The sequence below is a fragment of the Pristiophorus japonicus genome, chromosome 5 (genome assembly GCF_044704955.1).
Source record: "Pristiophorus japonicus isolate sPriJap1 chromosome 5, sPriJap1.hap1, whole genome shotgun sequence".
Lineage (NCBI taxonomy): Eukaryota > Metazoa > Chordata > Chondrichthyes > Pristiophoridae > Pristiophorus > Pristiophorus japonicus.
The window spans coordinates 114,297,945-114,319,589 of record NC_091981.1 but is presented as its reverse complement, the minus strand read 5'-3'; the positions used below and the strand labels follow the sequence as shown (position 1 = coordinate 114,319,589).

The following is a 21,645-nucleotide window of genomic DNA, read 5'->3' as shown; positions in this document are numbered from 1 at the left end:
AGTGCACAGTGATGTCCCCCAGGGATCGATACTAGGACCACTGCTTTTCTCAAAATATATTAATGACTTGGGTGTGCAGGGCACAATTTCAAAATTCGCAGATGACAAAACTTGGAAGCATAGTGAAAATTGAGGAGGATAGTGATAGACTTCAAGAGGACATAGACAGGCTGGTGGAATGGGCAGACAAATGCCAGATGAAATTTAAGGCAGACAAGTGCGAAGTGATACATTCTGGTAGGAAGAACGAGGAGAGGCAATATAAACTAAAAGGTACAATTCTAAAGTGGGTTCATGAACAAAGAGACCTGGGGGTATATATGCACAAATCGTTGAAGGTGGCAGGGCAGGTTGAGAAAGTGATTAAAAAGCTTACGGGAGGGGATCCTGGACTTCATAAATAGAGGCATAGAGTACAAAATCAAGGAAGTTATGATGAACCTTTATAAAGCAAACACGGGTTCGGCCACAACTGGAATATTGTGTCCAATTGTTGGCACCACACTTTAGGAAGGATGTGAAGGTCTTCAAGAGGGTGCAAAAAAGATTTAGAAGAATGGTTGCAGGGATGAGGGACTTCAGTTCCGTGGATAGACCGGAGAAACTGGGGTTGCTCTCCTTAGAGCAGAGAACGTTGAGAGGGGATTTGATCGAGATGTTCCAAATCATGAGGAGTCTGGACAAAAGAGAGAGAGAAAAACTGTTCCAATTGGTGGAAGGGTCAATAACAGAATACATAGATATATGGTGGTTGGTAGAAGAACCAAAGGTGACACGAGGAAAAGCTTTTTTACACAGCAAGTGGTTAGGATCTGGAGTGCACTGCCTGAAAGGGTGGTGGAGGCAGATTCAATCATGGCTTTCAAAGGGAATTGGATAAGTACCTGAAGGAAAAAGATTTGCAAGGCTACGGGGAAAGAGCAGGACTAACTGAAGAAAGCCAGCGCGGGCTCGACGGACCGAATGGCCTCCTTCTGTGCTGTAACCATTCTATGATTCCAGTGGTGTTTAAAAACCTGCAGCTGCTAGTCATGCTTAGTAACTGTGGCACATAATTGAAAGAACTCATGAGTGTACTTTTCTTCTTAGTAAAGGCATCACTTCAAGGATTGTCGCTCTTATCAGAGCAATTCCTACAGCCCTATCCAGAATTGAAGGAGCTGACTTGTAATCTCCTATGGGAGCTTCTTGGCCTTACACACGAACAGCAGCTTCGCCATCTCCAATAATGTTAGGAGTTGTACAATGCTCCCTAATGAGCAATTTACCAAGCAATCCCGATTAAAGTGTCAAAAGAAATTGTGTGTTTCTCAGAGCGGAGGACTGGAGGCTGAGTGCGACACATAGCTTGAGAGTGTGGTTCTGAAGCCACCCAAAGAAGTAAGATTTGAAACACTAATCCACGTGAGGATTCCTTATTTCTCAGAACACCAAAGACCTTGCACTTTAAGAGGGGTTTTGCAGGGAGACCCATGCATCACCATCTCCAACACCCGCCATGAAGCTGTTGGTGTCATCCGGGGGAAAGGCCTCGGATGATACATTGGGAGCAAGATTCATCCTTACGGAATTAAAATAGAAAACTGAATGATGAAAATGGACAGCAGATGCATCTGCATCTCGAGAGAAAAGTCAAATTAACATTTCAGATGGAGAGGAGTCATCCATTTCCTCTTGAAATTTTATCATGACTTTTCTCTTTTCAGATGCTAATGGACCTATTGCACTTTTGCAATATGTTCACTGGTGCCAATGTGAGCCATACTGGATCCAAAATGGCAAGGTGATCACAGTCTTGCAAAAGGGTAACATGAGTCGATCTCTATCAAAACCAGATCTAAGTTTGGCATAGATCATATTACGATTTAATAAAAGGCAACATCAACTGGGAACACTACATGCAGTATTGAAATCTGGATTTTTAAGCTATAATGAGTGTTTAAAGTTAAAATTTTATTTGCCCAATGTGAAGATAACAGTAGTACCTGACTTTGGTGGGTGGGGGGAGGAGAAACAATAGGGGAATGAGAAGAGGGAAAGGTGGGTACATCTTATACACTCGTATAAGCACGAGAAGGAATGAAGTCATGTGGGTGATGCCTGTTTATTAAAAGGACTGTGTGCTTTGGCTAGTTAGAGGACATTTTTTTTTTTTAAAAAGAGAATCACCAACTCAAAGTATATGCGGAGGACAAAACAGCCTATTTTTATTTTATTTTTAAGCTAATTATAACGTCAAGTTAACGTTACAGTTTGTTCTTGGGATTTGCGAAAAAATCCTTTTTTGATTTCACCCAGCGCAGTTCTGAGGAGTGCCAAGTAATCTCCGCTCACCTTCCTCTTCCTTCCCCACTTCAAGAGTCAACTTCTTTCTCATCTCTTACTCTATCAGAGATTTGGAGGTGAAACTTAACTTTGGCGAGGACACAAACCAGCAATAGTGGATCAGCCGCCTGTATGCACCCTGCCCGATTTACCTTTCCTTTGACGGGCAGCTGATCTGCTACTGCACATTTAGTGCCCCTACCGAAGTTGAATTTTACCCCACAGTTGCAGGAAAAAATGTTGCTTTGCAGAACAGTATAATTTCCTCTTCAGAAGCAGCAAAATTTGAAAAAGTCTTACTTGCAGAATTTGAATAATATTTTTTCAAATATTAGTACAGGTCCTGTACTTCCCAAAATTGTAAGTGGCTGTCCAGCAAATAAGGAATAGATAATTCCCGTCATTGAGGCTCCAAAGAGAGATTCTATTGCACTCTAAGAAAAAGTAAATCAAAAATTTGTTATTTCTTTTTAGTTAGTCATTTCCAGTTTTGCAATAAAAAGGGGGAATAGAAAGAGAGGAAGTCATTTTAAGGATTGCTGCAATAACATTCTAATTGTGTCATGAATTGCAAAGTAATCTTCAAACCATTCCAAAAAAAATTAATGGATATACAGGTGGAGCGTCCGAAATCTGGAAACCTTGGGACCGAGGCCATTCCGGATTTCAGGTATTTCGTAAAGTTTTTCCGAGGTCCCGAATCCGGAAATGCCTGGGCCGAGGTAAGGGTCCGACGTGGTTCATGTCTCCCAACTGCAGCATTGAACCGATATCGCACACAACCCTAAAGCATCCCCCAGGAACACAAAGTCGTGGAGCCAGAATGTCAGCAGCATCTTAACTGACCTTTGTATGAAGCCTCACAATGTTATATTATCAAAAGGGACAAACACGGACACTTTAGCAGGGGGAGGCGAGTCCGGTGGCCCAGTGGGGGAGGTCCGGAGGCGGAGCGGGAGAGTCCGGCAGCCCAGCAAGTGGGGGGTGGGGGGCAGTGGGTCCGGATTTCGGAACATTTTCCAGATTCCGGACAATCCCGCCACGGATCGGCCCCGGTATCCAGATTCCGGAACATTCTGAATTTCGGACGCACAACCTGTATTTCAATATATTACAGCTTCCATATAAAGATTTACACTCCAGGCTTGGTTTTATCCTCTTAGTCCAGTGTCTTCATCTCCCAGAATATACTGGCGACTTATGTGTATTGTCAAAATTGGCCTAAATCTCTTGTTAGAAAATGATCAGATGGGGAGGAGGTGGGTTTATGATTAGTTATTTGCAGTCATTAATGTTAAAAGCTTTCCTTTTTGGCAGGGCTTTGTACAAGCTGTTTAAATGGTTACAGGCAATGCCCATCCTCGTCAGGGTGAGACCACTTGTACAAGGTGATTGTTGAAATTATTGGGAGCATGACTTAGTTGCTTCAACACTTACTGACGAGCAACTATATCAGCAATAAAAGGACAGCAAGCTCTAACCTGCTGACCCCTGCGACCTATGTCATGAAAGTGGCTTGTTGCTTTTAGATCGAGACAATGAAAATCTCAGGAAATATTTTCCCAATACTCCCTTGCCGTTTTTGAGAAGGGAAGGGAAAGGAAGAGCAAATCAAAGTTTTTTTGTCTCCACTTAGTCATCCCAGAAATCAAGGAAATTAAAATTTCACAAAAATAAAGTCATGTTATCATTGCTTAAAGTTAACAAGGATATCCAATTGCTTTTCCTAACAATTTATGTAAAGTTGAAAGTTCATGAAGGTGTTCATATTAATTAATAAGCATACTCTTATTATTGCTTAATTTGTAACAAACTATACAATAATCACATTTTACAGATTGTAAACAAAGCTTGAGCAAATTGTTTAACTCATTTCAATAGAAATTTCAATAAAATATCCCGATTACAAATATACTAAATAAGCACGGCTGTTGTAAATTTATAACAACTCCATGCGTTATCAATATTAGCGGATCTCACATGACATTATTCACTAACTCGTGATGCATTGTTTTACAAGAGCAAAATTGTTACCCTACTGAATACGTGAAATATTATTCTGCATCCCTTTAAGGTGTTAAAGTCTAATTGTTAAGTAAATAAAGCCTCCGGTCATTCAGAACTTAATTGTGTTTGGTCAGGGAATCTTGCAAACTTAAACACGCTTGCCAATTTCAGGCTCCTGCTCAGAAGGATACAGCATTGCACCTGCACAATGATATACCATTGTTAATATATAAAGTTATAGTTTACTGTTTGTGTGCTTCAAAAATGGCATACAATTGTCTACAAAGCTAGTTTATATTTCCATAGATGTAACAGGAACAGGAGTAGGCCATTCAACCTCCTGCACCTGTTCCGCCATTCAATGAGATTGTGGCTGCGCTGTATCCTATCTCTATCCACCAACATTGGTTCCAAATCCCTTAACACCCTTTGCAAGCAATTGATCTCAGATTTTAAATTATTAATTGAGCTAGCATCTACCATTATAGTGATCCACATTTACCTTTGCCTGAAGAAGTATTTTCTGCCTACTCTCCTGAATCGCCTGGTTCTGACTTTAACATAAGAAATAGGAGCAGGAATAGGCCATTTGGCCTCTTGAGCCTGCTCCGCCATTCAATAAGATCATGGCTGATCTGATCATGGACTCGGCTCCACTTCTCTGCCCACTCCCCATAACCCTTTATTCCAATATTGCTCAAAAATCTGTCGATCTCCACCTTAAATATATTCAATGATCCAGCCTCCACAGTTCTCTGGGGCAGACAATTCCAGAGATTTACAACGCTCAGAAGAAATTCCTCCTCATCTCAGTTTTAAATGGGCGACCCCTTATTTTGAAACTATGCCTCCTAGTTCTAGATTCCCCTATGAGTGGAAACATCCTCTTTGTATCTACCTTGTCGAGCCCGCTCATTACCTTGTATGTTTCAATAAAATCACCTCTCATTCTTCTAAATTCCAATGAGTGTAGGCCCAACCTACTAAATCTTTCTTCATAAGTCAAACCCTTCATCTCAGGAATCAACCCAGTGAACCTTCTCTGAACTGCCTCCAATGCAAGTATATCCTTTCTTAAATACGGACACCAAAACTGAACGCAGTACTCTAGGTGTGGCCTCACCAATACCCAATTGGAGCAGGACTTCTCTGCTTTCATACTCCATCCCCCTTGCAATAAAGGCCAACATTCCATCTGCCTTCCTGATTACTTCCTGTACCTGCATACTAACTTTTGGTGTTTCATGCACAGGGACCCCCAGGTTCCTCTGTACTGTAGCATTTTGTAATTGTTCTCCATTTAAATAATAATTCACTTTTAAATGTTTTTTGCCAAAGTGAATAACCTCACATTTTCCCACATAATACTCCATCTGCCAAATATTTGCCCACTCACTTAGCCTATCTATATCCCTTTGCAGATTTTTTGTGTCCTGCTCACAACTTGCTTTCTCACCCATCTTTGTATCACAGCAAACTTGGCTACATTATACTCGGTCTCTTCATCCAAGTCATTAATATAGATTGTAAATAGTTGAGGTCCCAGCACCGAACCCTGTGGAACCCCACTAGTTACTGTTTGCCAACTGGAAAATGACCCATTTACCCCGACTCTCTGTTTTCTGTTAGTTAGCCAATCTGCTATCCATGCTAATATATTACCCCCAACTCCATGAACTTTTATCTTGTGGCACCTTATGGAAATCCAAATACACCACATCCACTGGTTCCCCCTTATCCACCCTGCTCGTTACATCCTCAAAGAACTCCAGCAAATTTGTCAAACATGGTTTCCCTTTCATAAAACCATGCTGACTCTGCTTGACTAAATTATGCTTTTCCAAATGTCCTGCTACTGCTTCCTCAATAATGAACTCCAGCATTTTCCCAACAACAGATGTTAGGCTAACTGGTCTCTAGTTTCCTGCTTTCCGTCTGCCTCTTTTTTTTTTAAAATAGGGGCGCCACATTTGCGGTTTTCCAATCCGTTGGGACCTCTCCAGAATCCAGAGAATTTTGGTAGATTACAACCAATGCATCCACTATCTCTGCAGCCACTTCTTTTAAGACCCTACGACACAAGCCATCAGGTCCAGGGGACCTGTCCACCTTTTGTCCCATTATTTTACTGAGTACTACTACTTTAGTGATAGCGATTGTTTTATGTCCCCTTGTCTTGGACTCCACCAGCAGAAAACATGTCCCTCTATCTACCCAATCAATTTCTTTCAAAATCTTAAAAGACCTCAATCAAACCACACTTTAACCTTCTATGTAGAGTTGAAGCGCCCGACATCCGGAAACCTCGGGACCGATGCCGTTCCAGATTTTGGGTATTTCCAGATTTCGGAATGTCTTTCCGACGTCCCGAATCCTGAAACGCCTGGGCCGAGGTAAGAGGGGAGGAGAGGAGGGGGGTCCGGTGGCCAAGCGGGGTAGGTGAGTCCAGCACGGTTCAGGTCTCCCGACTGCAGCATTGAACCGATATCATAGAAACATAGAAAATAGGTGCAGTAGGAGGCCATTCGGCCCTTTGAGCCTGCACCGCCATCAATAAGATCGCGGCTGATCATTCCCTCAGTACCCCTTTCCTGTTTTCTCTCCATACCCCTTGATCTCTTTAGCCGTAAGGGCCATATCTAACTCCCTCTTGAATATACCCAATGAACTAGCATCAACAACTCTCTGCGGCAGGGAATTCCACAGGTTAACAACTCTGAGTGAATATGTTTCTCCTTATCTCAGTCATAAATGGCCTACCCCTTATCCTAAGTCTATGTCCCCTGGTTCTGGACTTCCCCAACATCGGGAACATTCTTCCCGCATCTAACCTGTCCAGTCCCGTCAGAATCTTATACGTTTCTGAGATCCCCTCTCATCTTTCTAAACTCCAGTGAATAAAGGCCCATTTGATCCAGTCTCTCCTCATATGTCAGTCCTGCCATCCCTGGAATCAGTCTGGTGAACCTTCGCTGCACTCCCTCAATAGCAAGAACACCCTTCCTCAGATTAGGAGACCAAAACTGAACACAATATTCTAGGTGAGGCCTCACCAAGGTCCTGTACAACTGCAGTAAGACCTCCCTGCTCCTATACTCAAATCCTCTAGCTATGAAGGCCAACATACCATTTGCCTTCTGCATCGCCTGCTGTACCTGCATGCCAACTTTCAATGACTGATGAACCATGACACCCAGGTCTCGTTGCACCTCCCCTTTTCCTAATCTGCCGCCATTCAGATAATATTCTGCCTTCGTGTTTTTTCCCCCAAAATGGATAACCTCACATTTATCCACATTATACTGCATCTGCCATGCATTTGCCCACTCACCTAACCTGTCCAAGTCACCCTGCAGCCTCTTAGCGTCCTCCTCACAGCTCACACCACCACCCAGTTTAGTGTCATCTGCAAACTTGGAGATATTACATTCAATTCCTTCATCTAAATCGTTAATGTATATTGTAAATAGATGGGGTCCCAGCACTGAGCCCTGCAGCACTCCACTCGTTACTGCCTGCCATTCTGAAAAGGACCCGTTTATCCCGACTCTCTGCTTCCTGTCTGCCAACCAGTTCTCTATCCACGTCAGTACATTACCCTCAAGACCATGTGCTTTGATTTTGCACAATAATCTCTATCGCACTCTAAAGCATCCCCCAGAAATTCTCCAGGAACACAAAGTAGTGGAGCCAGAATGTCAGCAGCATCTTAACTGACCCTTGTATCAAGCCTCCCAAAGTTAAATTATCAACCGGACTTCGTAACCTTAAAAGGGACAAACACGGACACTTTAGCAGGGGGAGGAGAGTCTGGCGGCTCAGCAGGGGTGGGGGGGGGGGGGGGGGGGCGGGTGGGTCCGGATTTCAGACGACTCCGCCACGGATCGGCCTGGTGTCCGGATTCCAGAACATTCCGAATTTCGGAACTCTAGGGTTTCGGATGCTCAACCTGTACCAGGGAATCATTAATACATGATTAACTGGTAGCAAACCCTGTAGAAATATAGCTTGCCTGGTGATATTCAGCCCTGCGGAGTAAACAGGGCATAAAATAATGCTGAAATCACAAGAAAAAATTAAATTCAAGTCTTGGATACTTACTATTTCATTATCTGTAGCTTCTCCCAGTAACCCTCCAAATGTGATGACAGGAGACATGCAGGCACAATAAAGGAAAAGAATGGATGCCAGGCACTGCAGACTAAAAGCGTCCCTGAAGTCACTCAAGTAGACTGGTGATTTTCTTTTGATGTCACGGATTAAGCCACCAAAGAACCTGTGGGGTAAGTTAGCGGTTTTCACAAAACTTCAGAATCCAACATTCATCTTAAATACAAACGACAGGCAGTGGTACAGCACGTTTAACTTCACCAAGCTGGGTCAAGGATTACATAGGGTCACGGTCACAGTCACAGCTCCCCTTATGGAAAGCTAGTGAGACATCTGATTTTAAGGTTAAATCAGATTAAACCCAACAGTCATCCTCTGAATAAATTCCAAAATTAGGGGCAATTACGATAAAACTCAAATGTCACTGTTGACATACTACGACTGGTGTAATCAGCATGGATGTTGTGTACACCTTTAGTCACCTGCGTTGTGTACAGACAGAGGAACAAAGCTCCATGCTTTGGGGAAGAATTTCAGAGAATACAGCTGATCATGTACATCAACTCTAGCATTGTATGTTGCATTGACATTTGAAACTACTTTTTTTCCCAAAATTGTTTTGCAAATTAAACCTATGTTTTGATTATCAACATTCACTTTGTTTTTGACTTCAAAATCGCGAGTCTCTATCATGCACTGCAGCTGAATTCACTCAATTTTCGTTTCCACTTGAATTCAGAAAAGCAAATCTAAATGCTTCGAAGTTAGATGTTTTAGCCATACTGCTGGGTGAAATACAGGAGGCTAGGAGGGAAAAACTAATAAGCAATCCAATCTTTGCCAGGTGTTCTTCACTTAGTTCAAGGACAATATTACAAAAGGAGCTGTCAGTTTCCAGTCTTTTCAACTAGGGAATAATTATGGCAAAGGGTGACATATAATGGTTGAAAATAAACCTTTAAAGGGTGCATGTAAAAATCTACAGAATTTCCTTTTGGCAGAAAGTTTACTAGTGGCTTGTAGTTATTTAAGAATGTTACCACCACTTATAACAGCATTGCCAACTTACTTGAAAGATTCCTGGCTTGCAGAATTTGTTTTAAATGTTCACCCTTCAAACAGAAATTCCAAAAATGCAGAAAGCTGTACTTTACTTGCACGATGTCTGTAGTCGCAATATTGACACCAAGGCTTCATGGAAATCTAAGTCATGCAAATATGTATGTTTTCTGATGCGTCATACAATCAGCATCAACTTTTTAAATTCACAAACTAAGGTGGCAGAGTCCCTAGTGCATGATACTATATTGAAAAGAATAAAATAAATGGCGTACAGTAAATCATGATTAGGTGCTGGAAAACTAGCTTTCAAAAACCTGAAGTTTTTGAGGAGGAAGCAAAGAGTGAAGCACATAAGAAGTTCCATAGATTTGGAAAAAAGTGTTAGGAAACCATATAATGTCTTGTTTTTCAAAACAAGAGGTTGTAAGGCAGCATATTTGGAACTTAGACAGAACAAGCAAGGAACATTTAGAACAGCACTTATCTTAATATTAGAAAGAACAAGAAATGTTGTTATGGAGTGAGGTTGAAAGAGTGATGATCAGACAACAAGCATTTCTTGCATACTGTATAGGAGTGTAAGCAAGGTGCTGAAAGAACTTCCTCAGACTAGGTTTTGTAGAGTTAAAAAGATGTTGGTATAAAAAAGGGAACGGAGCTTCATGGAAGCAGCTTCCTTTGAAATCAGAGGAAATAATGATGCCAAAAATATTGACTGATGAAGGATTATGGGTTCAACGAGGTGGTCGTTGTTGGTTAGATCTTCCAAGATAAATTAAGAAACTATGTTCTTGAAGAATTGAAGTAAAAAAGATGGTCAGTGCCCCCATCGAAAGGCTTGGAATAAATGTAGATCAGTAATTCAGCCATTGAGAGGGGTTTGGAAGTTATAAACACTAATCAACTTGCTTCAAGTTGCTTACCATTAATGTAAAGTAGAAATAGTGGATCATGTTGAAGTGGTCATTGATATGAAGAAAGAACATAATGAGAGCGTATAGAGTCTTAGGGAAACCTTAATTTAATGGAAAAAAAGAGAAGGGATGAGGCATTATTCACAGCAAATAGAAAGATTTATAAAGCAACTGGATAGCCATGAATGTAGCTTTGGTGGAATGATATATGGTAACTTGTTTAGAAGTGGAACAGTGTCAAAGGCTTCAGGGATGTCCATGGTAATGACAGAGGCTCATCACAGTATTCAAGAAAAGAGTTTGAAGTGTGCAAGCTGACCAGTGAAATGTCCATGCTAAAAACCTTACCAAGAGTTATAGATTAGGCCAGAATATCCAAGGTGATTAATAATTTAAGTTAAGTTGAGTTTCTATAGTTTTAGAAGGAAAGGTTGAGTAGGTTGGCTCTCTATTCATTGGAATTCAGAAGAATGAGAGGTGATCTTATCGAAACGTATCAGATTATGAGGGGGCTTGACAAGGTGGATGCAGAGAGGATGTTTCCACTGGTGGGGGAGACGAGAACTAGAGGTCACGATCTTAGAGGCCGCCCATTTAAAAGAGAGATGAGGAGAAATTTCTTCTCTCAGAGGGTTGTAAATCTGTGGAATTCACTGCCTCAGAGAGTTGTGGAAGTTGGAACATTGAATAAATTTAAGGCAGAAATAGACATTTTTTTTTTTAAACGATAAGGGGATAAAGGGTTATGGGGAGCGGGCTGGCAAGTGCAGCTGAGTCCATGAGCGGATCAGCCATGATCTTATTAAATGGCGGAGCAGGCTCGAAGGGCCATATGGCCTACTCCTGTTCCTATTTCTTATGTTCTTATGTAAGGTACCAAAGAAAGGGGAGTGGGATGTTAGTTAGAAGAGCAAGAGGGGTCACTTTTGTTACGAACTGGACAAACAAACACAAATTCCACAAAGGCAGACTGAGAAGAAGAAAGATTGAAGAGACAGCATATAACAAGGGCAAGCGTTAAAGGCACACATCTTGGGCTTGGGGGCACAATATCAAAATTTACAGATGACACAAAATAGTAAGCATAGTTAACTGTAAAGAGAACTGAAAATGACTTCAGAAAGATGTAAACAGATTGGGTAGATTGTGCAATGATACATTTTGGGAGGAAGAATGAGGAGAAATATATACTATATGGAATAATGGAATAGAGGTGAGATACCAGGGTTGAAATACAGTTTGTTAAATATGAGGGGCCAATTTGATGAAGCAGTTATAAAAATAACTACATCAGGGTCCCTAAGTTTTATCTGGAGTATAAAAACAAAGGGTTACTAATAAACCTATACAAATTATTGATTAGGTCACAGTTTTGGGAACTTTACTTCAAGAAGGATGTCAAAACCATGGAGAGGGTGCAAAAGAATTTCACTATGACTATACCAGGATTTAGTTATGAAGAGAAACTAGAGAAACTGGGGCTCTTTCCATTAGAATACAGCAAGTTAAGAGATAGGTGAGACCTGTTCAAAATTAGGAGGGATTTTGATTAGGGACAAATTGTCACCTTTTAATTTATTCATTCACAGGATGTGGGCATTGCTGGCAAGGCCAACGTTTATTGTCCATCCCTAATTACCCTAGAGAAGGTGATGGTGAACCACCTTCTTGAACCCCTGCAGTCCGTGTGGTGAAGGTACTCATACAGTATTGTTAAGTAGGGAGTTCTAGGATTTTGACCCAGCGACAATGAAGGAACGGCATTGTATTTCTAAGTCAGGATGGTGTATAACTTGGAGGGGACCTTGGAGGTGGTGATGTTCCCATGCACCTGCTGTCCTCGTTCTTCCAGGTGGTAGAGGATCAGGTTTGGGAGGTGCCATCGAAGAAGCCTTAGAGAGTTGCTACAGTGAATCTTGTAGATGGTACACACTGCAGCCATGTTGCACCTGTGGTGGAGGAAGTGGATGTTTAAAGTGGTGGATGAGGTGCCAATCAAGCAGGCTGCTTTGTCCTGGATGGTATTGAGCTTCTTGAGTGTTGTAGGAGCTGCACTCAGCCAGGCAAGTGGACAGTATTCCATCACTCTCCCTTGTGCCTTGTAGGTAGTGAAAAGGTTTGGGGAGTCAGGCGGCGAGTCACTCACTGCAAAATACCCAGCACCTCTGTCCTGCACTTATAGCCATGATATTTATGTGGCTGGTGCAGTTAAGTTTCTGGTCAATGGTGACCCCATGTTGATGTTGGGGGGAGTTTAATGATGGTAATACCATTGAATGTCATGGGGAGGTGGTTAGACTCTCTTGTTGGAGATAGTCATTGCCTAGCACTTTTGTGGCACGAATGTTACTTGCCACTTATCAACCCAAGCCTGGATGTTGTCAAGGTATTGCTGCCTGTAGGCACGGAATGCTGCATTATCTACTTATGATTCAGTAACCAGAGGACATAAATCTGTAATTGACTTCAGGTGAAATGGCAAATGATTAGTGCTATTTGCCTGATAAATATATAGGGTGGCTCCTTCATGTGCCATGGCAACTTAATGAGCCACTTTGCAACCAAGACAGCTGCTTTCATCTTTGCTATTGAACCCAATAAAAATATATTTTAGGATCTGTATCAATCACTATGTACTTAGCCTAGTTTATGGCATCCATCACAGGTCCCCAGGATAGAGAGATATTAGGGCATTTTCACAATACAGGATAGGAACCTTTTTCTTAGACACAATGGCAACACCTACCCTGTCATGAGTAGTAATTTAACAGTAGAATCCCTGATTTACTCCACTAATTTTGTATTCTTAAATACGGCCATAATCTTGAATAATGGTCATCAGATGCAAGAGGGAAGACCAAAGGTCCTGTTGGAGCAATAATATAATCAAGTACCTTTCCCAGTAATTTACAAACAACTCTGAACAGCAAGATGGGCATTTAGCTACTGCAGTAGGTAGGGCCCATTTACTTCTTTACCAACACTGAAAAAGAGCCCTACCAGGCATATATCAGAGTTTGACATCCTGGTACATCGACTGTACCGGCCTCAATTTGGTCAGGCATAGTTTGTAAAATTCCAAAATACACCCATTCAAGATCAACAACTTACTTCCCTCTTGTCCCCTATTGCTTTTTCTACCTCTGCTTGTTTTATGGCCGGCTTCAATTGATCAGGTAAGGATTGGTCGAGCTTTGGAATCTTAAGACCTGCAAAAACTCTATGGCCCCAAGTTTCGTCCCGCGGCGAAAACGGTGCACCTCCGAGCTGGGCGCCTGTTTTTCACGCCGAAAACTGCGCCTAAAAAAAGTCCGATATTCTCGAGCTCCTCGGAGCTCGATGTCTGCTTGGCGCAGCGCGCTCTTCGCAGCAGGGGGTGGAGCCTAACACTTGCGCCGATTTTCTAAGTAGCAGGGGGCGGGTACAATTTAAATTAGCCTTCGTGGTGCCGGCAACCCTGCGCGTGCGCATTGGAGCGTGCGCGCACGCGCAGTCTCACACAAACATTGGCACTCGGCCATTTTTTAAAATACTGCAGAAAAAGTGAAGATTTGTTTCTTGGACCCCTGCAAAGGCTTGTAATTTAATTTTTTTTGATATTTCTGTGTGTGAGGGAGTGCTTTTAGCAGCACTGCTGAACAAATCACCTGCTGAAATCAGTGAGTTCAGCTTTTCATTGCTAAACTTGCAGAACCAGTGCTGCATTGGTGCATGCAAATTAAGGACTGTGTGTTTGGAGAAATAAGAGTGCCAATTTAACTTTGCAATAGTACGTGGTGTTGACAATGCAGCACCCATTCTGCAAATTTAAATATAAAACTATCAATGTGGCTGCCTCTCCCTGTCCAAATGGCTTCAGTCCCCCTCACAGCTCGAAGGCTGCTGCTGTATCTTCGACTGCCAGCCAGCCACTGACGCCGCTGATATCCTATGGCCAAATAGCCTCACGTCCGTCCGCTGCTGATTCTTTGGCTGCCGGCCAGCCACTGACGCCGCCCCTAAAGCGTGGCCGAATGGCCTCAAGAACCTTAATGAGCTGCGCGTGTCCTGCGTTGATTCTTTGGCTGCTGGCCAGCCACTGACGCCGCTGCTATCTCATGGCCGAATGGCCTCACATCGGTCCGCTGATTCTTCGGCTGCCGGCCAGCCGCTGATATCTCATGGCCGAATGGCCTCGGGTCCGTCCGGTGCTGCTTCTTCGCGACCAGCCATGAAGAGAATGAAGGCCTGCCTCAAGCACTGCAGCTCAGCTCGAAGCTTGCTGCCGCTGCCGTCGAGACACTGACGCCACACCCCTGCCTGTCTCCAACATGAAAGGCCTGCCTGAAGCACTTTCACACAGGTAGGAACATGGTTTATTTAATCTTTTCTTTGCTTATAAATTTTTATTCAGGTTGGATTTATTTGTATAATATTTGTATAAGTATAACTAAGGATTGATTGTAGAATTTAATGACTTCCCTTCCCCCCCCCTCCCCCCCCCCACCTCGTTCTCTACACCTAATTTGTAACCTACGCCTGATTTTCTAAAGTGTAGACAAGGTTTTTTCGAGCGTACAAAAATCTTCACTTACTCCATTCTAAGTTAGTTTGGAGTAAGTTTTCACTCACAAAACTTTGAAATCAGGCGTAAGTGGCCGGACACGCCCCCTTTTGAAAAAAAATTCTGTTCCAAAGTGAAACTGTTCTAACTGACTAGAACTGGAGCAAACTAAATGTCGAGAATTCCGATTTCTAAGACACTCCGTTCTACACCAGTTGCTCCTAAAAATCAGAAGCAAATCATGAGGAAACTTGGGGCCTATATGGGGTTGCTGCTTCTGAATTTATTTGGTACAAAAGACCAGAATTCATAAAATGCCTCATCAATTTTATTGGGTTTGTCTGCACAAATTTCTGGTTAATTTAATGTTGTTTATCTGTATTCATAATTGCTGGGATTTATGTAGCAGCTTGTCTGCTTCAGCCTGGTTAAAAAGCCCAAAACATGGATTTTTTTAATGTTAGTAATATTAAAGATTATGCTTAACCTTTATAAGCTTCCAACTGTCCCTTCCGAATGAGAATCTTTGCATCGCATCTCTAACTGATGGACCTGAGCCCATAGCATCGAAAGCCACTCTGCTTTCTCTTTGGCTGAAAGACAGCTTAACATGCTGTTGCATTACTGCTTCCCATCAGGATGCCTCTAAACCACTATTTTCCTATAAATATCCATCCTTTATTATCTCTATCCTTTGCATGAATTGGGGCTGTAGAGTAATTTAGTGTTCCTTCTCCACCATGGATACTGCTTGTTCTCGTATCAAAGAAGCAAAGATGAGGAAGCATTACCAGAGACTTGTAATTATCTGGTTAATTCTGTACCAGTGACAATCAAATCATCTCCTCAGACACCCAAAAGTTGTTACTGTTTGAATACACATCACGGTATGGTGAATAACAAAGTCCCATAGCTTCCATTTTCTGTCAACTCGATCTCCCTGCCAAATACCAAAATATCCCCATAAAGTTCTTACACTTTCTTTGGAAATGGAGCAACTTTAAAAACAATGCTATTATGTGCCCAAGTCAGGATGATGTGTGACTTGGAGGGAAAGTGAGAGATGATGGTGTGCTCATGGCATTGCTGCTCTTGCCCTTCTTAGTGATAGAGCTCACGGTGCTGGGAGGTGTTAACGAAGTAAGCTCAATGCGTTGCTGGAGTGCATTCGATAGATCATACACTTGCCCCCAAAAAATAATTACGGGGAACATTTCCTGGCACCTATGCAGCACAAATACCACTAGCCAGTTGTCAAGCCTCTCCTGACCTGGTACAAGATTAAAGTCTTCACATATGATAAAGGTATCTCTCTCCAATTTTAGAGACCATCTCCAGTCAATGTGTCTGGCTGATATTAATTAAATATACCTTAATCAGGATAACTCTTTCCATGCCAAACAAACTCCCCTCCAGTGCCTTCCCAAAAGTGGTCCACAGTAAGGTTTTTTAAAAAATTTCACTGTTGACATTTTTTTTGCCCTCGTCACTCTGCTTTAACATTTTTCCTTCTATTAATACTCTCAAATATATCTGTGGATCATCCAAATGATAATGCCTCAAATCGCAAAGCAGCACTAATTTAGATTAGTGTCTGTAACTGCTCACGAGAGGTCATGAACCAGAAGGCTGTTCCAAGGAGACAACCACAGGATTACTATGTACTGTGATTATGCACTTTCTAGTGATCAGATGCAATGACCAGAGTAAAAAGGGAGATATAATACATTACAATTAGGCAACATGACTCAGCAATCACATTAGATGTATCTAGTGCATATTAAAGACCATGTGGGTAACTTTCAAATTTGCCGGGTGCATAAAACTGGCAGCCCACTGTTTACACCCTGTCCAGATTCCCGTTTTGTTCAGTCACACAGAAAAGATCTGGCTGGGTGTATAATGGGCAACTGGTCTAATCCCCCGCCAAAGTTGAAAGTTGGAGGTTAGCCCCAATTAAACTTATTTATGTGGCAGCAAGATGCATTATTTCAATAACCAAACAATATTTGCCTTCAACTTAACATCTTTCAAAGGACAGTTGGTTGACAGTGACTGTACAAGGAAGCATATGGAACAGGAAGTAACAGGAATATAATTCTTCTCCCTTTCAGCTTGTATTTACAAGATCATACCATAATCTCTCCTTCCCTGAGCTCTCAGAAACTTCTGCCTCTGGCATAGATATTCAAGATGATGGTACATAAAACACAGAAAAATTATAAGCCAAAACAAAAGCTTCAAAGCCCCACAGAATTGGCTTTCAATCCTGCACTCCATCAGATGTTGGCAACTTATGTTGACGAAATTAAGATTAATTTCACAGGAAAAAATACCTCTGTGGAAAAGAATATTCAGAACAAACCTTCCAGTGCGCTCAAGTTCTGGCCCTGTGTGATGCTCTTCGTGATTTGTGGTTCCATTGGTAATTGTTGGACCAATAGGAAGAGGAGGACACTTCCGTTTTTCCTTTTTATAGTAGATAAAGAACAAAATGATTACAGCTCATTTGTAAAATAATCTAAGTTTCATTGAATATCTGTTGATCTGACAAGTTCAAGATCCATTTACGATGATACATTTGAAAAGTTTCATGGGTTAAGTTCTGCCCACCAAAGCTAAATGATCAATATCCCAGCCACAAGCACAACTTTTAACTAAACCCGAGAAGGAAATGGGACAGGGAAGAAATGGGGAGAACAGCCTCTGAACAGCGGAGTGAAAGCGGGCGACGAAAATAGTGCAACTAAAAAGCAAAAATAGAGGAAACGTGCCTCTGAAGGAGAAATTGACTGTTCAGGTTACTCTTGGAACTGTTGGTCCGCTGAATATGGTTGAACCCAAATGCAATTTATTCGCATATAAACCAATTATGAAAAAAATATGTACCATTAACCAGGATGCATTATTTCTGATGTAAAAATTATCCAGGGACCACACCCCAAATCCCCTAAAAATTCCAAACAACTATGACTGTAGCATTTTGAAGTAATTTATTGAATTTTGAATTTACTCCCTACACTCCTGTCACCCAAGTACCTTGCTATTCTTCATATGTGAGCATGAAAAATAGCAAGGTACTTAACTACTGGCGAGATCACAGCTAAGTCCAGGAGTATGAGACAATCCGGGAGCACAGACAGAAAGGAAAAGGAGGTGGGGTAGCTCTATCGATAAGGGATGGAATCACTGCAATAGTGAGAAATGATATTGGCTCAAATGATCAGGATGTTGAAACAGTTTGGGCGGAGATAAGAAATAATCAGGGGAAAAAGTCACTGGTGGGCGTAGTCTATAGGCCCCCTAACAGTAACAACTCTGTTGGTCGGAGCATAAACCAGGAAGTAGTGAGGCCTTGTAAAAAGGGAACAGCAATAATCATGGATGATTTTAACCTTCATATTGATTGGACAAATCAAATTGGTCTGGGTAGTCTTGAGGAGGAGTTCATAGAGTGCATTAGAGACGGGTTCCTTGAGCAGTATGTAACAGAACCAACCAGGCTATCTTAGATCTGGTCCTGTGTAATCAGACAGGATTAATAAACAATCTCCTAGTAAAGGATCCCCATGGAATGAGTGATCATAGCATAATTGAATTTCAAATTCAGATGGAAAGTGATTAAGTTGGATCTCTAACCAGCGTACTAAGCTTAAATAAAGGAGACTATGAAGGTATGAGGGCAGAGTTAGCTAAGGTGGACTGGGAAAATAGATTAAAGTGTAGGACAGTTGATGAACAATGGTGTACATTTAAGGAGATATTTCACACAACTCTTAAGAAAAATACATTCCAGTGAGGAGGAAAGGGTGTAAGAGAAAAGAGAACCATCCGTGGCTAACTAAAGAAATAAAGGACGGTATCCAATTAAAAACAAGGGCATACAAAGTGGCCAAAACTAGTGGGAGGACAGAAGACTGGGAAGAATTTTAAAGCCAGCAAAGAATGACACAAAAAATGATTAAGAAAGGGAAGATAGACTATGAAAGTAAACTAACACAAAATATAAAAACAGATAGCAAGAGTTTCTATAGGTATATAAAAAGGAAAAAAGAGTGGCTAAAGTAAATGTTGGTCCCTTAAGAGGATGAGACCGGGGAATTAGTAATGGGGAACATGGAGATGGCAGAAACTCTGAACAAACATTTTGTATCAGTCTTTACGGTAGAGGACACCAACAATATCCCAACAGTGGATAGTCAAAGGGCTATGGGGGGGGGGGGGGGGGGGGGGGGGGAAACTTAACACAATAAGGAGGTGGTACTCAGTAAGATAATGGAATTAAAGGCAGATAAATCCCCTGGACCTGATGGCTTGCATCCTAGGGTCTTAAGAGAAGTAGCGGCAGTGATTGTGGATGCATTGGTTGGATTCTGGGGAGGTCCCAGCAGATTGTAAAATTGCAAATGTAACACTCCTATTTAAAAAAGGAGGCAGACAAAAAGCAGGAAACTATAGACCAGTTAGCCCAACGTCTGTGCTTGGGAAAATGTTGGAGTCCATTATTAAAAAAGCAGTGGCAGGACATTTGAAAAAGCAAAATTCGGTCAGGCAGATTCATCATAGATTTATGAAGGGGAAGTCATGTTTGACAAATTTGCTAGAATTCTTTGAGGATGTAACGAACAAGGTGGATAAAGGGGAACCAGTGGATGTGGTCTATTTGGACTTCCAGAAGGCATTTGACAAGGTGCCACATTAAGGGTTACTGCACAAGATAAAAGTTCACGGGGTTGGGGGTAATATATTGGCATGGATAGAGGATTGGCTAGCTGACAGAAAACAGAGATAAATGGTTCATTCTCAGGTTGGCAATCAGTAACTAGTGGGGTGCCGCAGGGATCAATGCTGGGACCCCAACTATTTACAATCTATATTAATGACTTGGAAGAAGGGATTGAGTGTAACGTAGCCAAGTTTGCTGACGATATAAAGATGGGAGGAAAAGCAATGTGCGAGGAGGACACAAACAATCTGCAAAAGGACATAGACAGGCTAAGTGAGTGGGCAAAAATTTGGCAGATGGAGTATAATGTTGGAAAGTGTGAGGTCATGCACTTTGGCAGGAAAAATCAAAGAGCAAGATATTATTTAAACGGAGAAAGATTGCAAAGTGCTGCAATACAGCAGGACCTGGGGGTACCTGTGCATGAAACACAAAAGGATAGTATGTAGGTACAGCAAGTGATCAGGAAGGCCAATGGAATCTTGGCCTTTATTGCAAAGGGGATAGAGTATAAAAGCAGGGAAACCTTGCTACAGCTATACAGGGTATTGGTGAGGCCACACCTGGAATACTCCGTGCAGTTTTGGTTTCCATATTTACGAAAGGATATACTTGCTTTGGAGGCAGTTCAGAGAAGGTTCACTAGATTGACTCCGGAGATGAGGGGGTTGACTTATAAGGAAAGATTGAGTAGGTTGGGCCTCTACTCATTGGAATTCAGAAGAATGAGAGGTGATCTTGTCGAAACATATAAGATTATGAGGGGGCTTGACAAGGTGGATGCAGAGAGGATGTTTCCACTGATGGGGGAGACTAGAACCAGAGGGCATGATCTTAGAATAAGGGGCCGCCCATTTAAAACTGAGATGAGGAGGAGAAATGTTTTCTCTGAAGGTTGTAAATCTGTGGAATTCGCTGCCTCAGAGAGCTGTGGAAGCTGGGACATTGATACATTTAAGACAGAAATAGACAGTTTCTTAAACGATAAAGGGATAAAGGGTTATGGAGAGTGGGCAGGGAAGTAGAGCTGAGTCCATGATCGTATTAAATGGCAGAGCAGGCTCGAGGGGCCGTATGGCGTACTCCTGTTCCTATTTATGTTCTTATTACTCATAAGATATCCTTTCATGCAGGAGTCACTGAATTGCTATCAAAAACAAGAGCGCAGGTTAATCGGTTTACTCTGAAGCACGGGAATACTGAGGCAAATTGTAGTGCCACCAACGCTATTCTAACCGAGTTCAACCAATTCAGCATTGACCAAGGTTTCAATGTTTTTTTCCCTCGAGTAACAGAAAATGCTGGAAATACATAACCGTCGGAACTGACTGACCTATGAAGTTTTGGGTGTACCCCCAACATCATACAGCAACCTGAAGAAAGGTATACATCCAAAATCCAAAACATCATAACTGGTATTACTACTTTACAGATGCTGACTTGACCTACTGTGTACTTCCAGCATTTTCTGTGTTTAGTTCAAATTTCCAGCATTTGCATTTTTCTTTTCAGCTTTCTCATCTGTATTCACACATTTGAATCCAAGGAGTTCATGGTGACTTTCTTTAAATTAACTTGCAAGCAAATTATAGTACAACACAAAGTACAACTGAAGTTCTAACATCTGACTATGTTGCCTTTACACACTTTTAAAAAGTAAATTAGAACACATTTTTGAGGAGTAATGTATTAAATCAAAAACAATATTCTCATTTTATTAGACTGCAAAGAAGATTTTCACCTGAGAAGGAACATTTTTTGGTGGTTCAATTCGTATTGAAGGATCCCATTCGCCCGGTGGTAGAACGGTAACTTGATCTAAAAATTCATCTATTCCTGCCAGCAGGTCAGTACGATCTTTTGCTTTGTACGCAACATCGTGGAAAACCTTAATATATATATATGTATATACACACAAACACATTTATTAGCTGCTCCTGTTAAGTACAGATCGTGAG

The 21,645-nt window shown here is 41.8% G+C and overlaps 1 protein-coding gene across 9 annotated transcripts in view; it reads right to left on the bottom strand.

The window, feature by feature from the left end:
* LOC139264424 (sodium bicarbonate cotransporter 3-like) overlaps window positions 1-21,645 on the bottom strand; it is a 250,666-nt gene that overhangs the window by 83,564 nt on the left and 145,457 nt on the right. For 8 of the 9 annotated variants that reach the window (XM_070880868.1, XM_070880862.1, XM_070880864.1 and 5 more), the window contains 4 exons: window positions 21,429-21,575; window positions 17,327-17,430; window positions 8,434-8,608; window positions 2,626-2,759 (listed from right to left, as the gene is read on the bottom strand). In XM_070880868.1, coding sequence (XP_070736969.1) covers window positions 2,626-2,759; window positions 8,434-8,608; window positions 17,327-17,430; window positions 21,429-21,575 — 560 coding nt within the window. The remainder of the gene's footprint in view (window positions 1-2,625; window positions 2,760-8,433; window positions 8,609-17,326; window positions 17,431-21,428; window positions 21,576-21,645) is intronic. The other variant, XM_070880871.1, reaches the window with a different exon arrangement.